The 22,312-nt window shown below is 41.7% G+C and overlaps 1 protein-coding gene across 1 annotated transcript in view; it reads left to right on the top strand.

The window, feature by feature from the left end:
* MYOF (myoferlin) overlaps nt 1-17,485 on the top strand; it is a 105,233-nt gene extending 87,748 nt beyond the window's left edge. Inside the window, exons 40-54 of the mRNA XM_065408077.1 lie at nt 1,178-1,276; nt 2,346-2,471; nt 5,347-5,502; nt 5,637-5,728; nt 7,763-7,933; nt 8,643-8,791; nt 9,063-9,202; nt 10,929-11,017; nt 11,110-11,205; nt 12,686-12,827; nt 13,233-13,332; nt 14,814-15,007; nt 16,249-16,358; nt 16,735-16,882; nt 17,450-17,485. Of these exons, the coding sequence (XP_065264149.1) occupies nt 1,178-1,276; nt 2,346-2,471; nt 5,347-5,502; nt 5,637-5,728; nt 7,763-7,933; nt 8,643-8,791; nt 9,063-9,202; nt 10,929-11,017; nt 11,110-11,205; nt 12,686-12,827; nt 13,233-13,332; nt 14,814-15,007; nt 16,249-16,358; nt 16,735-16,882; nt 17,450-17,485 (1,848 nt within the window). The remainder of the gene's footprint in view (nt 1-1,177; nt 1,277-2,345; nt 2,472-5,346; nt 5,503-5,636; nt 5,729-7,762; nt 7,934-8,642; nt 8,792-9,062; nt 9,203-10,928; nt 11,018-11,109; nt 11,206-12,685; nt 12,828-13,232; nt 13,333-14,813; nt 15,008-16,248; nt 16,359-16,734; nt 16,883-17,449) is intronic.
* Nucleotides 17,486-22,312: the final 4,827 nt, after the last annotated feature.

The raw sequence follows: 22,312 nt of genomic DNA, 5'->3' as shown, positions 1-22,312 counted from the left end.
GTACTTTTAGGGGGTGGAGGAGGGATTTGTAACTTTTGAAAAACATTAAAATAAAATGCTGCCTGCACTTTTTGACCAGAATGGAAAATTTAGGAAAATTATGCAAAATGGAAATGTGAGCCTCCACTTAATCCAAAAGTTATTCAAAACAACAGATTTATTGATCTGAGTATCACTAATCACCTCTATAAATGCCACAATCCTTTAATATTTTTCATAGTTACTACCTGGATTTTTTCTCTAGAATGATTACTTTCTACAAATAACAGGTGACTTTACCTGTCTAATCCCTATAGAGTTAGATACACAACATATCTATGATAAGATGCTGACAAAATAATTGAAAGAAACTGTTAAAATTATTTCCTTGCTCACTATAATGGTGCAGCACTAGGACAATATATATATTTTTTGCACACCGTTGTGAAGTATAAGGGGAAAGAAAAGTGAGGTAATAGTTTCCAGAATTCATTGATGGTTTCCCTACTCCTTCCTAATGGACATATCCTGTAGACTTTACTCTGACAAAACTCCCCTTGAAGTCAATGGGCCAGATCCTCAGCAAGTATAAAGGCAGCATAGCTCCATTGACTTTAGTGGAGTGACACCAATTTACACCAGCTGAAGATCTGGACCAATATAATTCTAATTGTATCAGTATTATTGAAATCAATGGGAGTTTTACCTGTCTCAGGACTGATGTATTTAACCCCCATATGAAAGAATTTTATGACCTGTTTACTCTAGGTATTATGAATAAATTAAATGTATGCATTTTGACGGAAACAGTCACCACGGTATCTAGAATTCATTGCAATAGCCAAAATGCATAGATTGCTGTGGCTAGGTGCATATTCAAGAAGAAAGGCCAGACAAAGTAGTACGTGCTGCTGTAGGCAGGATGCTAGACAAGACAGACCATTGGTCAGATCCAGTATTGTAATTCCTATGAGTTAAGTAAGACAGTTTAGCCCTAACTTTAAATTTCATTGCTCTCTTTTTGATTCAGACCTTTATTTGTTTATTATTTAATATACCTTTGAATAATAGTTTTTGTTATACTTTTAACCTAACTTTTAGTCATTGCATCTGTTTTATAGATGATAGAAAGAGGCTGGAGTGCATGCTATAAAGTTCATTCTTGTCTACCACTAAAAGGGATTTTTCTTTTTTTAAGGAAGAAGAAATTGTTGATTGGTGGAGCAAATTTTACGCTTCAATAGGAGACCATGAAAAATGTGGACAATATATTCAAAAAGGATATGACACTTTAAAGGTATTATATAAAAAAATTAAAGGGACATTTTGGTAGGTCAAAATGTTCTCTCTTTTTGACATACAATTATTTTTATCTGATTGTTAGTCTCCAAAACAAATGATTAAGTCTTGTCTTTTCATATTGCCATAATTGTAAGCAATCCAACCTCATCATAAGTTTCATCTGACTTCTCTCCAAAGTATCATATTGTGCATAACAGAACTTGAACAGTGAAACTGGTGTTTTGACAGCCCTAAATGGATTGGAGTCAGTTTCCATTTTCACCTGGTTAAAAAAAAAAAAAGACATATAGATGTCTGTCTACCTGATATGTAGGTTCATAAATAGTTAAATATCTCAATACCAGATGCAACCACAAATAAATGCAGGCACATAACTGCCTGTAATTATTTTGGGCATGCAAACAGGGAAGCCAAGATAAAGATAAGACCCTTAATATTCTTCTGATTTTAATATTAGTAAGGAAAGTTACGACTCTTCCCACATCAGATTTGTCACTATTTATGCCAAAGGGCATGTGGGGAGGAGAGGGGGAAGGGAGTGAAAGGAGTTCCAGAAAGGTCTTGCAGTTTTTTCCTCTATTGACTAGACACAGATATTAAGGGCTTGATCCTGCACCACTGATCTCAATAGGAGTTTTACCATTGATTTCTCTGGAGAAAAGCTCAGAAGCACATTGATGGAGTCTGCAGTTCTGTATATTTAATTAATATTTTTCTTTGTGCATTGGTGTAAATTGGAGCCAGAAATATCCTAAGACCACTCCCACTTTTTCATGTATACACCTATGGGGGCACAAGTGAGGTTGAGGTTGGGGAATGCAGTTGATTTGGGTTTTGATTAAGACACAAGTGGGGATTGACAGCACCAGAAACAACTCACATTTTCCAAATAGATTCTGTTCTTCTCCCCCTGTAAAGAGGTAAGAGTGCAATAATACTGAATAGTTTTGTGCCCTAACATCTCCTAAGTGGAGTACAGCTTTGCTACACCAAAATGACACTAGCTTTTTAATGGACTTGGTGTGTGTGTTAAATTTTTAAATGTCACTTCAATTTTACTTTAGGTGTATGATTGTGAACTGGAGGAGGTACCTGAATTTAAGCGCTTGACAGACTTCTCTGATACATTTAAGCTGTACAGAGGCAAATCAGAGGACAATGATGACCCTTCAGTGGTAGGCGAATTTAAGGTAAAAAAAAAAAAAAAAGTATCCTATTGTTGCACCAGAAATGAAAAAGTAACCAAAGGCTGGAGGAAGCCCTTTGAATGTATCACTTGCACATACATTGAGACTACTCCTGTGCCAGACACATTCTGTTTGACTCTGAGAGGTGCATTGCACCCTCCACTCCTACTCAAACTCTGATTCAGCAAACCACTTAAGCATGTGCTGGAATACATTCCTATTCAGCAAAACATTTTGAGTTTAATGAAGTCCCATTGACTTCCTTAGGACGTAACCATGTGTATACGTGCCTTGCTAAATAGTGATGTTTGCCTGAGTGGAAAATGCAGATGCTCAGAGCCTCTCAGGATCAGGCCCTTTCTTTTCAGTGGCACAGTGGGGGAACAACATAGCATTTATCTCCCTCCTCCAGAGATACTTGTGTGTTAATTCAGAGGACCAATGCTTCACAGGCATATGTTGAGAAGCACGTTATTTTTCAATGGTTACTGCTACAGGAAGCTGTCTTAGTACTGTGGTTTTGAAATAATAGGTTTAAAATAAAAAGATCAGCTAACCCCTCCCCCTGCCAAAAACCATTCTGCTGTATCTGTTGAAAATACATTTTACATTATTATATAGTTAAAGGAAATAACAAGCCAGATTGTCAACTAGAGTGAATAAGTTTAGCTCAATTGGAGTTCAATGGAGGAAGGCCATTTCACATCAGCTGAGAACATGGTACGCAGTCCCTATTTTAATATAATGAAGGCATATAAAGTGAAATCCTGGCCCCCACTGAAGTTGATAGCAAAACTTCCATTGACTTTCAGAGGGGCCAGCATTTTACCCATAATGTTTCTCAGTCAGGTGTACTTATGGAATCGAATCTAAGACAGCTTATGTACTCCATTCTGCACTCTTTTTGTGGCTTTGTTCACAAATTTTACAGGTAAAAATTAGGGCTGTCAAGCAATTAATCGCACTGTTAAACAATAATAGAATACCATTTATTTAAATATTTTTGGATGTTTTCTACATTTTCAAATATATTGATTTCAATTACAACACAGAATACAAAGTGTACAGTGCTCACTCTATATTTATTTTTGATTACAAGTATTTGCACTGTAAAAAAACAAAAGAAATAGTATTTTTCAGTTCACCTAATACAAGTACCGTAGTGCAATCTCTTTATCATGAAAGTTGAACTTACAAATGTAGAATTATGTACAGAAAATAACTACATTTAAAAATAAAACAATGTAAAATTTTAGAGCCTGGAAGTCCACTTAGTCCTACTTCTTATTCAGCCAATTGCTAAGACAAACAAGTTTGTTTACATTTGCAGGAGATAATGCTGCCCACTTCTTGTTTACAATGTCACCTGAAAATGAGAACAGGTGTTCACATGGCACTGTTATATCCGGCGTCGCAAGATATTTATGTGCCAGATGCGCTAAAGATTCATGTCCCTTTATACTTCAACCACCATTCTATTGGAGATGCATCCATGCTGATGATGGGTTCTGCTCAATAACAATCTAAAGCAGTGCAGACCGATGCATGTTCATTTTCATCATCTGAGTCAGATCCCACCAGCAGAAGGTTGATTTTCTTTTTTGGTGGTTTGGGTTCTGTAGTTTCTGTATCAGAGTATTGCTCTTTTAAGACTTCTGAAAGCATGCTCCACACCCTGTCCCTTTCAGATTTTGGGCTGGTTAGAAATCTCACATTGATTCCTTCTTTGCATTTTCTGAAATCTACAGCGAAAGTGTTCTTAAAATGAACAACATATGCTGGGTCATCATCCGAGACTGCTATAACAGGAAATATATGGCAGAATGTGAGTAAAACAGAGCAGGGGACATACAATTCTCCCCCAAGGAGTTCAGTCACAAATTTAATTGACGCATTTTTTTTTAAACGAGCGTCATCAGCATGAAAGCATGTCCTCTGGAATGATGGCAGAAGCATGAAGGGCCATACGATTGTTTAGCATATCTGGCACGTAAATACCTTGCAATGCCAGCTACAAAAGTGCCATGCAAATGCCTGTTCTCACTTTCTGGTGACATTGTAAATAAGAAGAGGGCAGCATTTTCTAATTTGTTTGTCTTAGCGATTGGCTGAACAAGAAGTAGGACTGAGTGGACTTGTAGGCTCTGAAGTTTTACATTGTTTTGTTTTTGAGTGCAGTTATGTAACAAAAAAAATCTAAATTTGTAAGTTGTACTTTCATGACAAAGATTGCACTATAGTACTTGTATGAGGTGAATTAAAAATACTATTTCTTTTGTTTATCATTTTTACAGTGAAAATGTTTGTAATAAAAAATAATATACACTGATTTCAATTACAACACAGAATACAATATATATGAAAATATAGAAAAACATCCAAAATATTTAATAAATTTCAATTGGTATTCTATTGTTTAACAGTGCAATTAAAACTGCGATTAATCGTGATTAATTTTTTTTGAGTTAATTGTGTGAGTTAATTGTGATTAATTGACAGCCCTAGTAAAAATATTTTCAATGTGATTTATACACAGAAGGAAACATGCAGCGGTATCTTTGGAATGGTGAAATACACATAAACACACTGGGCCAGAACCTCAACTGGAGTAAATCAACATAGCTCCATTGGAATAAAAGAGCTACACAGATTTAAACCAGCTGAGGATCTAACCCTACATACATTATGGGCTTGATCCAAAGCCTGTTGAAGTCAATGGAAAGACTCCAATTGACTTCAATAGGCAAGATCAGGGTCTAATTTTTGTGCGCATATGCAAAGCAGTCCCTCCCTAAAGCAGGAGATGGACAAGATAAACCTAGCAAAAGGTCTCCTCTGTCTCTAACTTGTATGATTCTTTGGTGCATATTCTTTTTAGGGCTCCTTTAGAATCTATCCATTATCAGATGATCCTGCTGTACCAGCTCCTCCTCGTCAATTCCGTGAGTTACCAGAGAGTGGACCTCAGGAGTGCATTGTGCGAATTTATATCATTAGAGCCTTAGCTCTCCAACCCCAGGATAACAATGGGCTGGTGAGACACTTTACTTTTTTGAGGTTCAGGAGCTAACTTTGTGCTTAAGAACTTAGTGATACCAAGAAAAATTGGCACACACACAAAAAAAATTATTACCTAATGGTATTATTTCCCATCTTGTTTCCAAACAGTGTGATCCTTATATAAAAATAACCTTAAGTAAAAAAGTAATTGAAGACAGAGATCATTATGTTCCCAATACTCTCAACCCAGATTTTGGCAGGTAACTCATTTTCTGATGTTTTTTTATCTGGTGTTTTCTAGAGTGTTTTCATAATCTCTGTCCATGAATAAATCATTACATTACCATTATACCTTCAGTTCTACACTACACTCATCTTGTTTTTATGTATTTTCTAAACTCTCTGACACCTTATTCACAATTGTATGCTGGCTATTTATTAGGGTCCAATTGTATAAAATTCTGAGCATCTCCAGAAATATGCTGATCCCCCTGCTCTTCCTTTGAAGTCAATGGAACTTGCATGTGCTCAGCGCCTCTGTGGATTCAGGTGCTTAACTTTAGGCACCCGAGTCTGAACAATTTGGCCATAGTTTTTAAGACTGTAAATGTGTTTTCATTGTACATATTGTGACAGACCCAGACCAGTCGGGTACAGGAGTCTGGTAGAGGGCAAATATACTGGTCACTGGATGAGTAGTTTTCTGTTCCCTGAGTGACCAGAGCAGGGGCTGCACTAGAGTAATCAGGAACCTGCTAGAACCAGTTAAGGCAGGCAGGCTAATTAGGACACCTGGAGCCAATTAAGAAGAAGCTGCTAGAATCAATTAAGGCAGGCTAATCAGGGCACCTGGGTTTTAAAAAGGAGCTCACCCCAGTTTGTGGTGGGAGTGTGAGGAGCTGGGAGCAAGAGGCACAAGGAGCTGAGAGTGAGAGGGTGTGCTGCTGGAGGACTGAGGAGCACAAGCGTTATCAGACACCAGGAGGAAGGTCCTGTGGTGAGAATAAGGAAGGTGTTTGGAGGAGGCCATGGGGAAGTAGCCCAGGGAGTTGTAGCTGTCATGCAGCTGTTACAGGAGGCACTATAGACAGCTGCAGTCCACAGGGCCCTGGGCTGGAACCAGGGCCGGCTCTGGCTTTTTTGCCGCCCCAGGCAAAAAAGCCTCCGGCTGCCCCCCCCCTGCGGGGGGGGGGGGAGGGCGGCGAGCCCCGGCGGGGGCTCCGCTCTCCCCCCGGTGGCCGGGGGGAGGGCGCCGGAGCCCTGGGAGGAGGGCGGCGAGCCCCAGCCGGGGCTCCGCTCTCCCCCCGGCGGCCGGGGGGAAGGCGCCGGGGGGGAGGGCGGCCAGAGCGCCGGGGGGAGGGCGGCGAGCCTGGCCGTGGCCCCGCTCTCCCCGGCGGCCGGAGCGCCGCGCCGCCCCCCTCCAGGTGCCGCCCCAAGCACAAGCTTGGTGGGCTGGTGCCTGGAGCCGGCCCTGGCTGGAACCCGGAGTAGAGGGCGGGCCCGGGTTCCCCCCAAACCTCCCAATTGACCTGGACTGTGGGTTCTCCCAGAGGGGAAGGTCTCTGGGCTGTTCCCCAACCCACATGGTGAATCTTTGAGGCAAGAAAATCCGCCAATAAGCGCAGGACCCACCAAGATAGAGGAGGAACTTAGTCACAATATAAAGAAGTGATCCATATATGCGGTGAATTGCTAATAGACATCTACATTGCTTGTGAGTTTTGTTTACTTTATAACAATCTGAAAGCTGCTAGAAAGTTTGTGCGATGGGGACACAGTGTGACTTGTATAAGAGAGTGCATGTCTCAGGTGTTATGATACTTATACCACCCAAAACAACAAATTAGATGAAGAAATTTTGCAGAGGAAACTTAGAATAATCATCACAGTTACAGATTGGCAAGGTGAAATTCTTAAAGTTTCTGCACATACGAAAAACATGGATTAAATAACAGTGATTTTTGAAAAGTAGCTATCAGGCCCCAGACAAGGGTCTTTGGACGAGCATTCCCTAAACTGTTGATAGCTGTTATCTAAGTCCCAACTCTGGCTGCACATGATTACAATGGTTCTAAAGAATCTGCAGGAGGCAGGGGTAGGATTGTTAAAGCCATGGTACCCATATGAACACATACAGATTTATTCATGTGTGGAGGCACAAAGCAAAACAGCAATGGTAACTCTAATTTTAGGTCTATCAGCACCAAGGGTATTTCGTTAAATGTCTTAAATGACTACTTCTCAGAAATGAACTTTCATGACCATTAATATTTAACTGGACCTTGTACTTTTAGAATGTATGAACTCAGCTGCTTCTTGCCTCAAGAGAAGGATCTGAAAATTTCAGTCTATGATTATGATATGCTGACTCGTGATGAAAAAGTTGGTGAAACCATCATTGATCTTGAGAACAGGTTCCTTTCTCGCTTTGGAGCTCATTGTGGCATACCACAGCAGTATTGCATGTAAGTCACGCTTTTGTCTCCTCAAACATTGTGCCAGTAAAGTAAGATTTCTAATAATTGAAAAAGCCAGGTTTTCTTCACTATCATTTGGTTGTATAGAAAGTGCTATGGCGTCTCTGCTACCTGTTTTGTGTACCTATAGAATCATCTACAGTCTAAAGAAAAACTGCAATTTTTTAGGAAGAGTCTACAAAAACTGTTACTCCACACATTCTTAGGCAGATTCTTTCTCTAGATGCAACCTTTTGTTAGTGGTAGGAAGTATTACTTGCATACAGAGAGAGAACATGTAATCGAATTATCTGACAAGCACAGGGCATTAAATACAAAAACATGAGTTGCAATAAGATGAATTTGCTGTAATGATTTCTCCTTTCCCAATACACAGAGATGGGGCTTAAAACAACACATACTGAGTAACTTTAACTGACCTTGAATTCAAAGATAGATAGATATATATGAGGAGGACGCCTTTTTTTTTTTTTTTTTTTTTTTTTCTGATACAGACTAACATGGCTACCACTGAAAGCTGTGACCTTGAATGGAATTTTATCTTTATAAAACCCTCACTAATACAGCAGTCAAGTAGCAAAATTTAGCCCTGGTATAACTCCACCCATCAGCTATTTAGCTATTGCATTTTTTATGTGTTTCGGGGGAAAACAGCATGGAGTGTACTAATTCCAAGATCTGCTCTATTTCCTAAAAGTTCAGGTGTAAATACCTGGCGAGATCAACTGAAGCCAACACACATGTTGCAAAATATAGCCAGGTTTAAAGGCTACTCTCCTCCTATTCTCTCAGAAAATGGAAGCAGGATTAACTATGGAGGACAAGACTACACCTTGGAGGAATTTGGTGAGCTCATTGCTATTTACTGCATGTTTATCTCTTTTGAATGCACAGATTTATAGAAATAAAAAACTTTAAATTATAACAATGTGAAGAATAAGAGTAAAAAAATGAGTACATTTTGTACTAAAGTTTGCATTCTCTCTCTGCATGGACAGGTAAATACAAGAATGGTTGCCGTTTGTTTGATTTTTACATGTATGAATACAGTCCATTACTAAATGCAAATTCTGGGTCATGAGTTCAGCCCTATTTCAGTTCTTTCTTTTAATTTCAGAGATTAACAAAAAATTGCATCAGCACCTTGGACTGGGTGAAGAGCGTCTAGCCCTTCATATCCTTAGAACCCAGGGCTTGGTCCCTGAACATGTGGAGACAAGGACCTTATACAGCACCTTCCAGCCCAACATCTCACAAGTACTATAAACTGGTTTCACCTTTGATTTCTGCAATGCAGAACGCTAGCATGCCTACATTTATAGAACAGGGTGCTACTATAATTAGGGGTGGGTGAAGGAAAAAGGGTAGCAGAGAGTATTATTGTGCCCAGATACTAGGTCATGGTCACATTAGGGAGGGATTACATAGAATGGAATTTTATTCTGTTATGATCACTCCAGATGGACTTCTCACACACCAAAGGAATGGGAGAGGGACCGTACTGAGTGCCAATCCAATAGCAAAGGAGTGAGCCTAATCCAGTGGTTTGGAAGTCATCCTTCTCCATTGATACCAAACTTGTTACCAAGTTCATGGGTTTCCACCAGGCTGACACATTTGCAACCATAAAGGCACTTAGTTTGAACTGCCGGTACCAGACTGCGTTCCCACAACTGGAAAATCTTTTATCTCACAAATAGAGCTCATGACAGTGACAACCAGATTATCCACCACCCAGTCAAGAAACTAACTACAAAACAAGAAAGTAGCTAAGGGGATGGTTTGCAAAGCCTCCAGAGGAGGCTGTTTCACAAGGTTTCCATATGTGAGTTTCATTGGGTAGGAGTGAAAGGAGGGAAGGAGAGTTTTTGTGCCAGTAACATTTGCAAAATTTCCTCTATTTTCACAGCAAACTATTTAGTCTGAGAAAAAGCTTGAGAGAGATGTGAATCACACTGTATTAATAAGGACTAACAACGCATTCATTCAGTTCACCAAGGGTGAAATCCTGGCCCCATTCATGTCAATGGGAATTTTGCCATTGACTTCAATGGAGCCAGGATTCTACCCCAAGTGTCTATACCAGTTTCATTCAGGGTAGACTGTGCTGAAGGGTCCTCAGACGTAAAGTCCACTAGGACAGCCAGGGAAATGCACTGGTTGATCCCATCCCTGCTGCAGCCTCTGCTCCCTCATGTAGCCCCTAGAGGACATTAAAACTGGCCTGCCCCAGGGGAACCCTCAAGGGGATTGGTGAAAATCCCACCTGACTTTACTTGACGGTGGATCCTCTTCAGGGTACAGTGACTCGCGTTGGCACAGCAAAGTTTAAATTGCACCTCCTTGTGCCAGCGGGATGAATCGAGCCCATACTCTCCAGCATTCACTAATGACAAGTAGGTGCTCTATACAGCGTGTCCTACATCCACCAAGAAAGGCGTTCATGAGAGGCATTGGAGAGAATGAATAGCTTCTTGTTATGGTTGAGGGGTTACTGATAATGAAATAGACTTTCAGTGGGAATAGAGCAGAAATCTACTATGGTCACATTTTGGCCTTTTAAAACTAATCAGGAAGATGACCTCATCTAGCTAAGAAGTGCTTCAAGGTCAGAGACCTGTTACACATGCAGCATAGGCCGTCTGCTGCAAAACACCAGGCACATTTGTGGGGCCACATAATATCATAAAACAAAATAGCAATTGTGATTCCTATGATTTCAAAGTTTGTACAAACTGAGGGCCCAGACTTACTCTGATTAAGGACTGTGGGAACTTTGGCACTGGCGTTAGTGGGAGAAGGTCTTGGCCCCACAACTGCTGCTAAAATTAGTTCTAGAGGCACTTACAGACTTCTGGGCACCATCTCAGGCTCTGCACAGCCTAATATAAACCCCTGGGGATCAATCAGAATTTTCACACCTGCATGTTTTTTAAACATGTAACCAACAAAAATCCCTTACTTGACTTCTTCACCAATGCAGGGAAAGCTTCAGATGTGGGTGGATGTTTTCCCCAAAAGCTTGGGACCTCCTGGCCCTCCCTTCAACATCAATCCCCGCAAAGCCAAGAAGTGAGTAGCCGTGCATTGATTGTGCACTTTACAGACCTTGGTGCACAGACCTGGCCAATTCACTCTCTTTCCCCAATCATCTTCTCTCTCAGGTACATCATGCGGGTGATTATTTGGAACACAAAGGATGTCATTCTGGATGAAAAAAGTATCACAGGGGAAGAAATGAGTGACATCTATGTGAAAGGGTAAGGGTGCCCTCCCTCTGACCTGCTCACGTGAGAGTATTTAATGAGATCTTTAAAATGTCCAAATCTTATATCTAGTACCTATAATAAAACCATGAATAAAATAATCACATGCAAAGCCCAGTGCAGGCATGGTCTAAGTATAACTTCCGGGTTGTGAGATAAAGCCTAACTAAATAACCAGTAGTGTGATAAGCTGGAAGTTGATTCTAGTTGGAAATATGTCTACAGGTGGGAAAGGATTAAAACTGTAACTACTTTAACTTGGTGCCTGTATCTTAACACCTGGCGATCCTGGTTATTGAGTGTTTCCTTGAATGCCAGCTAATGAAGGAAAGGATGCTGAAGTGGGCGAGTGTCTCTCTTGAAATTCCATCCTGGACTTGAGAAAGTTTAATCAAAACTGTTATTTCCATGATAAGTTTTGATTTAGACAAATCTGCATTTTCCGACAAAAAAAAAATTAGTCAAATTCCTGAGCAGCTCTAGTAATTAACCTGGGGCACTCACTGCCATAAGATCTCCTCAAGGGCTACAGAGCACCTACAGAAGTAGGGGCGGCTCCAGGCACCAGCGCACCAAGCACGTGCCTGGGGAGGCCTGCCAGTCGCTTTGAGGGTGGCAGTCAGGCTGCCTTCGGCTGCGTGCCTGCGGGAGGTCCACCGGCCCCGCGGTTTCGGCGGCAATTTGGCGGCGGGTATGCTGAAGGCGCAGGACCAGCGGACCTCCCGCAGGCATGCCACTGAATCCACGTTACCAGCGGATCTCCCGCAGGCACGCCGCCGAAAGCCGCCTGACTGCCGTGCTTGGGGCGGCAAAATACATAGAGCCACACCTGGCCGGAAGGTCTGATTCCCAGATCATGTGGACATACATGGACTAGCTCTGCTCAGTTAGTTTGCTAAAATTAGCAGTGTAGCCGTGGCGATATTGTTAGCGGTTCAGGCTAGCCGGAGTACAATCTCACCCAACCCCCTGGGGACATACTTGGGCAGCTAGTCTAAGCTGCCACAGTCACATTGCTAATCATAGACGCTATCTCAAGCAGAGGTAGCACAAGTACACCTACCCTAGCTGGGAATCACACCTTCCAGCTACTGTGTAGACATAGCGTATGGCTAATGGCTTAGTAGGATTCACAAAGGATTAGGCATTTATTAGATATGAAAATAAACACTCACATTAAATAGGAAAAAACATATTAGGAATATACAGACTCGTGCTCCACAGCTACCACTAAGTACTAACAGGATATTGGATAGATGAACCAAAGGTTTAATTTAGGGTGGCAATTCCTATGTTCTTATTTACACTGCTGGAATGGGTCCAAACTGAAAGGGCCAAAAATCTGTGTTTTGCCATTGACAATACAAATCCTATACCTCATGTTTGTAATCACTGCAAAATGTTGTTGTAATATAAACAAAGCATTAATAAGGTTAGCTGCATACCACTAAATATATTTGCATTTTAATTTCAGCTGGATGCCTGGCAATGAAGAAAATAAGCAGAAAACAGATGTGCACTATAGGTCACTGGATGGTGAAGGGAATTTTAACTGGAGATTTGTTTTCCCTTTTGAATACTTTCCAGCTGAGCAACTCTGTATGGTTTCTAAAAAGGTGCGGGTTCTCTCGAGTTCAATATAAAGAATTCATGTTCTCATTAGTTGGTAATAAAGCATTTTGAGCTAAATTCTGCCCTCAGTTACATTTGTCCATTAAAGGGTTGTATGTGCATAGCTGAGGGCACAATTGGGCCCTGTAAGTTGCTTTTGCACAATAAGGGACCCGGCCAATGCTCCTTACTCAAGCAAACTGCCATTGAGCTCACTGGGTACAAAAATCGGTCCTTAGTTACAGAGATGCAACTCCTAACCCAGTGGGAGTTTTCTGTTGGCAAGGAGGGCAGGACTGGGTCCTGAAATCCGCATGTCTGAAATCTGTTGGTAAAATCAGAATATTACTTTGCATTTTCAATCCATAACACATTAAAGATGTTTTTAACAGAAATTATTTTATTCTTAGGAGCATTTTTGGAGTCTCGACAAAACAGAATTCAGAATCCCACCCAAAATGATCATTCAGATATGGGATAATGACAAGTTCTCCTTGGATGACTACCTGGGTATGACTTTCACAGCTAAGAATTATCATCATTGGAAAGTGAGAGATTGCAAATGAACGTTTGCAAGTTGCAGCAGCAGGACCAAATTTTCAAATGGATCTCCACCAAGTGTCCATTTGTGCATGTATAATTTTGTATCCTAAAACCCCTTGTGCATACAGTCTTTGTACACTATCATTTGTGATCACAAATGATGGAATTTTGACACAAAAATTCTTCAAGCAAATCAAGCTTAGCTGTTTTTCACTCATCTAAAGTTGTATTGTGTATACAAATGGTAGCGTGCAAAATCTGCATGGGCAGATAATTTGTGCATGAAAAGTTGCATGCACACAAATGGAGGCAGGGTTGAGGCCCTCTTTGAAAATTTAGCCCTTTACATATTTTCAGATTGTTCATTCAGAAGGAGAGGTGACTTGATTAAGACTGCCTTCTTCAGAATCCTATATCTCAGTGTTGGTATTTCCTGCTGAGTAATGTCAGCATCTATTCACTATTTAACATGCTGAGGAAAAAATCAGACTTTTTGTGCAGTGCACAGTATACCAGGCTTCCTTACAGAACCACTTCCCCCCCCCTCATACACACACACTTTGACATATTCAGGGCCGGCTCCAGGCACCAGCCTGGCAAGCAGGTGCTTGGGGCAGCCGCTCCGGAGAGGGGAGGCACGTCCAGCTATTTGGCGGCAATTCGGCGGACAGTCCCTCACTCCCGCTCTGAGCGAAGGTCCTCCCGCCGAATTGCCGCCACAGATCGCGATCGCGGCTTTTTTTTTTTTTTTTTTTTTGGCTGCTTGGGGCGGCCAAAACCCTGGAGCCGACCCTGGACATATTTGAATTCTGATCTGAATTTTGCAGCTTGAACCCAAGTGGAATCTTGAGGCAAGATCCTGGACTGCACAGAATACAGATCAGGAGGTGTCATTCAAAGGCATTGTAAAGCTCAGTCTCCAATACTGCTGCTACACTGCACAGGGCTGACCTCCCTGCAGTGTGTTAGAGTAGCCCTAAGGATGCTCTAAATTTATGCCATGCTGCGAACAGCTACAAGGAGCTGAAAACACAACTGAAAATTGGCCTTATCACTCTGCTAAAGTACTAAATCATATCATTCAATATCAGAAATGTGTGTATGATGTTTTCTTTAATTTTCCCAGTGAGTTTTACTGACAAGCACCAGTTTAAGACTAACAGAATGTGCTTAGGGGTCCTCACGGGGCTCTCACTTCCCAGACATACACCTGGATCAATGCACTTTAGTCCTGGCCAGCAGCATCCTTGCTATTCTACTTCATGGCTTATTGTAAGGAGAAATTACCATATATATCATATGTTTAATGTTTTAGATGTCCACAAGGGTCAGATTGAAACCAGATAACTCATTTCATGTATGGCCCTAGTAAGATTTGACTGGAAACACTATGCTGTTTGGCCAGCTATGTTATACAGAATGCTTTTCTCTTTCACTTTCTCTGGTAGGTTTTGTTGAACTTGATTTACACAAAACAGTTATTCCAGCAAAAGTTCCTGAAAAATGCAATATAGACATGATTCCAGAATACAAGGCAAACAACCCTCTCAAGGCTCCCAAGACTGTTTCACTCTTCGAACAGAAATCCATGAAGGGGTGGTGGCCATGTTACACAGAAAAGGACGGCTCACGTGTTTTGGCTGTACGATTATTTCATTGTATAAAGTACCTCACTTGTTCTGCCTACTGCCTGTTTTCTTTAATGATACTTGGGCTCCCCTGCAGCTGAGCTCCTTTGAAGAGCTGGATAGCTTTAGTGGTCATTAAGCTTTCAAGCTTATAGACAGATGGACCCTTAGGGGTATTAATACACACAGAGCGTTTGGAAGATTTGCTTGGTGGGGAAGTTAAGTACTTTAAAAATACTTTTGAATGGTTTTAGTATTTAATATTAAGTACTTTTTAATCTCATGTAGAATTCAGAAAAATATTGAGCTAGAATCATTCTGGTTATATTCCCATTAAAGCCACTCGAGTTATTCTAGGGATGACATTAGCTCATTATGTCTCACTAGGAGTAGTTGGCTCCTTTGTATATGTGGAGTACAGTAAGGAGAAAAGCTTGAAAGCAAAGCTTTTTATGACATTGCAAATATAATTTGTAATTAATGAAGCCGGACTATTTGCTTGAGCATCAGGCCAATAAAATTGTAAAGGTCAGTAACTATACCTGGCTCATGAGGAACTGTTTTTATCCTTTAACTGCATAAAGGTGGCTAAGGGTGTGATTCTGCAAATGCTTATGCACATAAGCAGCTTTACACAGTAGTAGTAAAACTGAACTCACAAGATTACTCATATGAGCAAGTGTTTGCAGGCTCAGACCTTAAGAATGTATGTTTGCCATTGTCCTCTATTGATTAGAGTATCCGACTTTTTCAAATGTATCCGATTGTTTCTTCCAAATGACTTGCCTATAAACCCTAATCCTGGGATGAGGTAGATGATGAAAATATAACTATTCACCAATACTGAACTGATTTTTTTAAATGTTCCCAGCAGCCTTATACAGGTTGAGATTTTTATTAATTATGAAGAGACACAGACCTGGGGTTGTCATTGGAAGAAAAGTGGAATTCTTTCTTTCACATTATAAACAATATATTTGGGGATATGAACCAAACATATAGCTTGGAATCCGAATGGGGATGGATTACCAAACGCATGCTGTATGTGTCTACATTTTTAACTCCAGATTGGTATGTTGTAACATTGTCATAATCCAGAAACACATTTTGAGGTAGCAATTGGAGGAAAATATGAAGAGGGAGCTTATCCAAAACTGTACAAGGAGTTTTAAAGCCAAACAAACACTTTACATGCTATTTAAGTAAAATGTTTATATGTGATGTCATATGTTTAACATGTCTTGATTTACTGAAGGGTAAAGTTGAGATGACTCTGGAAGTCCTCAATGAAAAAGAGGCTGATGAAAGGCCAGCTGGTAAAGGAAGAGATGAACCTAACATGAACCCCAAGTTAGACCTACCAAAGTAAGATATATTTTTTTCTTTAGTTACTTTGAAGAATGCTGTGACACCCACATACAAACTAAAAAATATTGTTTATGAATGCCACATTTGACAAATGATGCTTCAGATGTCAGCTGTAATTTGCCAAACTTTATATATAGAAGGGAATTTTGTTTCTATCTTACAGTTCTTTCCATATGCATCCGAATAAAAATGCAACATCTTCTCTGTATAGTTGTGCAAATTTAATGAACCTGTCTTCTTAGACGAATCAATTATCTATCTTTTTCAACTCTATACAGTTAATTATTAATTGAACTGTGTTTTATTCTCGCACTGAAGTATTTAACTCTCCCTGTTTGTTAACATGATGAATATTGTTCCTTTCAAAATGCAGCCGACCAGAAACTTCCTTCCTTTGGTTCACAAATCCATGCAAGACAATGAAATTTATTGTGTGGCGCAGATTTAAATGGATCTTCATAGGCATTATCATCCTACTGATTGTATTCTTGTTTCTGGCGATACTCTTATATTCACTGCCGGTAGGCATTTCTAAATGTTCCTATGTTGTTCTTCAATTGTGACATAACTCTTGCTTTACTTAAGGTCAAAACAAGGACCTAGTCCTGCACTCTTTATTCAGTCAAGAATAACGATTGACTCTGTTTTAGTGGGGACTGCAGGACTGGACCCTTACATCTACAACTTCTTAAAATTTAATACACTTTTCATCCTATTGATCAATTATTTATAATGTATGCATTGATGGATCGAGGATTTTGATTGGCTCTAATCAAAAGTTTCAGGCAATTAAGAAGTGCCTTAAAAGTGCTTTCTAGATTGCATTGTTGCAGGAATGCAGATAGAAGTACATATTTTGGAGACTGTGGATTTCATTCTAATTTCATTTGAAATACAATACATTATAAGCTAGATCAAACAACTATGCAATAACTTACCACAACTGTGTTTTCACCAGAATAGTTATAACATACTCTGATCTGGTTTTAGTACTATGTTTGCTTTGTATAATATTATATACGTTTAAATGTCCAGCTTATTTTTTTCTGCCTCTGCTTATTGATTTTTTCTTTCTTCCTTTTTTCTAGAATTATATATCAATGAAGATTGTGAACCCAATCTAAAGAAGAGGATTTATTTTTACATTTTGAATAGCAATAAAGTAGTTTTACCTCAGGCTGCGAACCAAATTCAGCAAGGCTTGCTTCATGGTTTTAACCTTGTTCTCTTATATGTTAAACTAGGAAATTGATAAGGGATAAGAATTTAACCAAGGTTAGCCAAGGTTCATGGGGTCTTGACTAGTGTAAAAAGTCATGTTCCGTTTATGTTTTGACTTTGATAACATCTGTATGTGGTAAAATTCTGTCTTCCTTGCTTTTAAAGTAGATTTTTCATAAAAATTCTCCAGTTGCTCTTATTTTTTTTAATGGATACTTTATTTTGAGAATTATTTTCTACTCTCTCTCGACTTAGTAAAAAAAAAAAAAAAAAACAATTACTACTTATATTTTTGTATACCAAACAAAAAGTGCAATAATGTTCTGCCATTGTATTTTGAAAAGGTCACACTATTGCTATACTTAAAATCATTGTTAGAACCGTACTTTAAACTGTATGAGCATAGAAATGAAATAAAACAATACTAAATGACTATTTACTTTGAGTGTGTCAGAGTAATTTCATTATAAAAATGATTAAATACCTTACCAACAAAAGAGAGAAATCTCAAAACTGGCAAGCTCATTATTTATTGAATGCCAGGGTGCTTGGCACTGTACAAACTCACAGGAGGACATAAGTCTCAAGGAGTTTACAATCTAGCTATCTTTGTTAATTGGTATAATCTTTCCTGTAACTGATATCTTTATACTCCCTGGTAAAAATAAAACGGAAAACTCTCCAACTTAACATTTCTGTATAATTCACTCATCTCCATTTCTACTCTTGCCATTCATTTCCTGATGAACTTATTGATGAATATTTTTAGAGATGATCCTGAACTGGCACATCAGAATGGTTTGAAAGCCAAACCCAAATCCAAGTGTGAATCTTGTAATTGTATCTATGAGTTGAACTAGAAAACAAAATTCTAAATATCCCACCCTAGCTTTATCTACACCAAAAAATAAAACTATTCAGACCTGAACCCAGATCCAGATTGTGATTTGAACCTGTATTTATAGCGGGCCATACTGGAACTGTACATCTGAACATGCTCAAATGTTGGGAGGGTATGACATCTGCTTCTGAACCCATTTCAAAGTTTTGTAATGCAGGCCCAATTCTAACTGGATCAAGACTTGTGCTGTCATTGCAAAGATGACTATCACAACTGCTGGAATTAATGCATCAGTATCAAAAACCTCTGCCATGATTATAAGAAATGGCAAGTCTGCCACTGCAGTAAAAGATGTGTTTGTCAGTTTTCAGCAAAACTGGGCAAATGACATTGACTTCATTCCACTGAACAAACTGGAGTAAGGTTATTGCACGAAATAATTTCCAGAGTGTGAAGCAATACTGGCTGGGGTGAAACAACCAGCAGTCACCCTGTCAAAAAATAATAGCCCCCTTATTTTTGGTTGTTAAAAAAATTCTTGAGAGCCTCGACCTATAAATGATAGCTCAGAGCTGGAACTAATCACCCTCCAGATGGATTGTCACTTCACTATTGACAAAATAACACTTCAGAAATAAGCGGCAATTGCATCAGCTAATGTTTGATCATTCGTTATTAAAATATGTCTCAATCAATGCCAGAAATCTGACAGGATAAAAATCACAGCAGGCTTGTTTTTCATTATAAGGCTAGAAAATGGGTCGCTTATAAGTGTTGTAATTAGACAAGCATTTAACTTTAAAGAGGTATTTAAAGGACAGCATTCCTCAGAAACAATTCTGAAATAGCCTAAGAGATCTGAACAACCCTGTGCACCTAGAATTTGAAGATTGGCAGGTATTGCCCTTCTCAGCTCACCCTTCTCCAGAGAAGCTTTGTCCAAGTACGCACAGGCCTGGCAGTTTCACTGCTATTAGGCAGATGTTATTAAAAACATAACTAAACAGCTTCAGAAATCGTCCTGTCTCCCAACCTATGTCACTTAAAAAACCATGTAGAGTAGGGAGCAAAAAAGTTGTCTGCAACTGGGCGATTCGGTCATTAATGCAGTGAGAAGATTTTTAATAGAAATATACACAAGTATTTGAGGCCTGCTAGGGCTGCCATACATCGCTTCAGCAGGACAAAGCAGCCTTAAACCCAGCGGCAGATTCCTCCCAGATAGGGGAAACAGTGCCGGGTTTACAATGGCACCAGTGGCTCCATGGAGCCAGGCCCATGCTCAGAAGGAGCCCCGGCCTACTCCGCTTGCACTGTGCCCCGAGACCCTGCTGGCTCCCCGCGCCCACCACTTGCTCCTTTCGGCCTGCCCGCTGGCTGGCCGAGGTCTCCTCTCTGCCTCCTGGCCCCACCCCCTGCTCCTCTCTGCCCCCTGGCCAGATGCCAGTGCACCTCCCACTCTGGGCAGTCTCTGCTTCCCACCACCTGTGGGGCCCTGCCTGTCTCCCCAGAGCTGAGCCGCCTGGGACTGGTGCAGAAGCCTGGCCAGTCTCAGCCGGGGATGGGGGAGACGACAGTGTGGGGGGCTTGGCTGGGCCCCTCCAGTCAAGTGCGTCTTGAGGTATCCTGGCTGGGGCAGGCCCTGGCCTGGCTGATCATGCTACTCCCGAGGAGCCGGAGTGATTCCCGGCCCCGGGACCAGCCCTGGCTACACTGCCGGCTCAGCCCGGCAGCACAGTCACCTCGCAGCAGGGACAGTGAGTGCGGCCGGGAGGCAGGGCGTGGGATTGGGTCTCCGGGTGGGCAGGGGTGGTTTTGTGCAGGGTGCTGTGCATTTGTAGGGGAGGTCTGGGGGAGCACTGGGTATCGTGGGTCCAGGGGGGCTCTGGCCATAGGGAGTTGGGGAGTTGTTGGGTGGGGGGGGGTGGCATGGGCCCACCCCCGAGGGGAAGGGGCATGCTGGCAGCACAGGGCCAGGCGGGCCACTGTGCATCTGGCAACTGCTGTTTCGTAAACAGAGCCCTCGCACTGGGCTGGGTGGAGCGGGGGCCGCCCCTGCCATGCACCATTGACTCTGGCTGGCCCCTCGCTCCGGGGACTGATCTCCCTGCACCATACTCCATTGCTTCCACGGGGGCCCACAACTATGTTTGGCACCAGGCCCACAAAAGGTTAATCTGGCCCTGAAATCCCCCAGTGATGTAGCAATTTCCATGCCACTCTCATTCTGCCCCAACAGTATGTTGGGGAACAGGAGTTTGGTTACGTCATCTCTGCTTCCCACCTATTCCCAGCTGCTAGAATCATCCTGTGGAGGCCAGACAAAACATAGAGCAACCCTGACATCGTTCTACTTTGGGCTAAGGACTATCCTTGGCCAGCCCGAAGACTGACAGAGCAACCTCAAACACAAAGGCCACAACCTCTTGTCTACGCTATCAACTGTGGGATTCTCCCAGAACACAGGCCCGAACACACAGCCAGACACACCCTGGTTCTCAGGACAATTTATTTGGTGGCCTCAGAGTGTGGCTTGCTGGTAGCCACTCTCAAATTTTTCCCTAGAATACTTAATTAGGTTTAGGAAAAACAAATAAATATGCACATATAAACATCCAAATCATTGTAATTTATGTATTGCTAGCTAGTAAGTCTGTTGTGAAAAGTGATACTAACAAACATACAAGTATCACTTTTCACGGCAGACTAACTCAGCCCTGGCAACCCTGGACAAATTAAGCCCTGGATGTGGGATCTAGGGAGGCAGTAGGAGGCTGGAGCCTGAAGCCCCATGGCTGGGGGACAGAGCCCAAAGCCACACAGCCAGAGCCCAGGGCTGGGGGACGAAGCCACACGCCAAGAGCCTGCCACCCTGCCACCTCCATGCTGAAGCCCAACTGCCCCTGGGAAGGTGGGGAATTCACCAGGTGCGTGCTCCTCCAGTGTTATGGCCCAGGTGTCTTCAGAGGGGGGCAGAGCCCAACCCCTGCTGGTGCACCCAGGAGCACAGGGGAGGGGCCGCTGCTTTGCCCCCTCCAATTACAGCCCAGGAGGCTGTGACCACAAGAAAAGCCCATGGTGACTGCATATGGCGATGGTGGCCACGTTTGAGAAATGCTGGTCTTCAGTTTCAGTCAAGTTGCTGACACTTAGGAGCCAAGAATCCCACTTTACTCAGACCACTTCCTCTTCCAAACCAGTGTCAGAGCTCTTCCGCTCAGGGCCTGTAGTAGTTGTCCACTCCCTAAACACTCATGGACCCAACCAGTTTTGAGAATATAATAATAGACACGCAGACAAGCTGAGGAGGGCACCAGCCATTGCTGGACCTGCTATCCACAACAACCAATAAACAACCCCCTAACTGCCACTTCCATCCCATCACTCTATAGAGCACCTGCATCAAAAGAACGAAAAGTTGAGACTAGAGCACTAGAGATGCAAAATGAGAACTGAACCCAACAGGCTATAGCCATGAGGGAGCATGAAAGATCTCTCTTCTCTTATAGCAGCTACACAGCCATTGCCCGCAGAAATATTCTGGCATGTGAAGGACTGGGAAACATTAGGATTTGGAAGAAGAATAGCTGGCTGAAAGTCAGTCTGGGCAAGAACAAGGCAGAGGTGGAGAGTAATATTTTGTAGCAATGGCCAAAACAAAACCTCATCAATTTCAAACATCTGCCCCACAAGCATCAAAGTATTACGTAGTCTCAGGACCCTTCTGGGTTATTCACTGATCTTGTGGTCACAAATGGCTGCAGCAGCCAAAAATGCCTTCAATTGATTCCGCTGCCCAGCAGGCAGTGTGCTTTCCTGTCAGCTGCCAACTTAGCCACGGGGATCCATGTGTTTGTCACCTTCAAGCCTGACTACTGCAATGTCACTA

The sequence above is a fragment of the Emys orbicularis genome, chromosome 7 (assembly GCF_028017835.1).
Source record: "Emys orbicularis isolate rEmyOrb1 chromosome 7, rEmyOrb1.hap1, whole genome shotgun sequence".
Classification (NCBI taxonomy): Eukaryota; Metazoa; Chordata; order Testudines; family Emydidae; genus Emys; species Emys orbicularis.
Note: the sequence above shows the minus strand (reverse complement) of the source record. Positions and strands in the feature narration are given on the sequence as shown.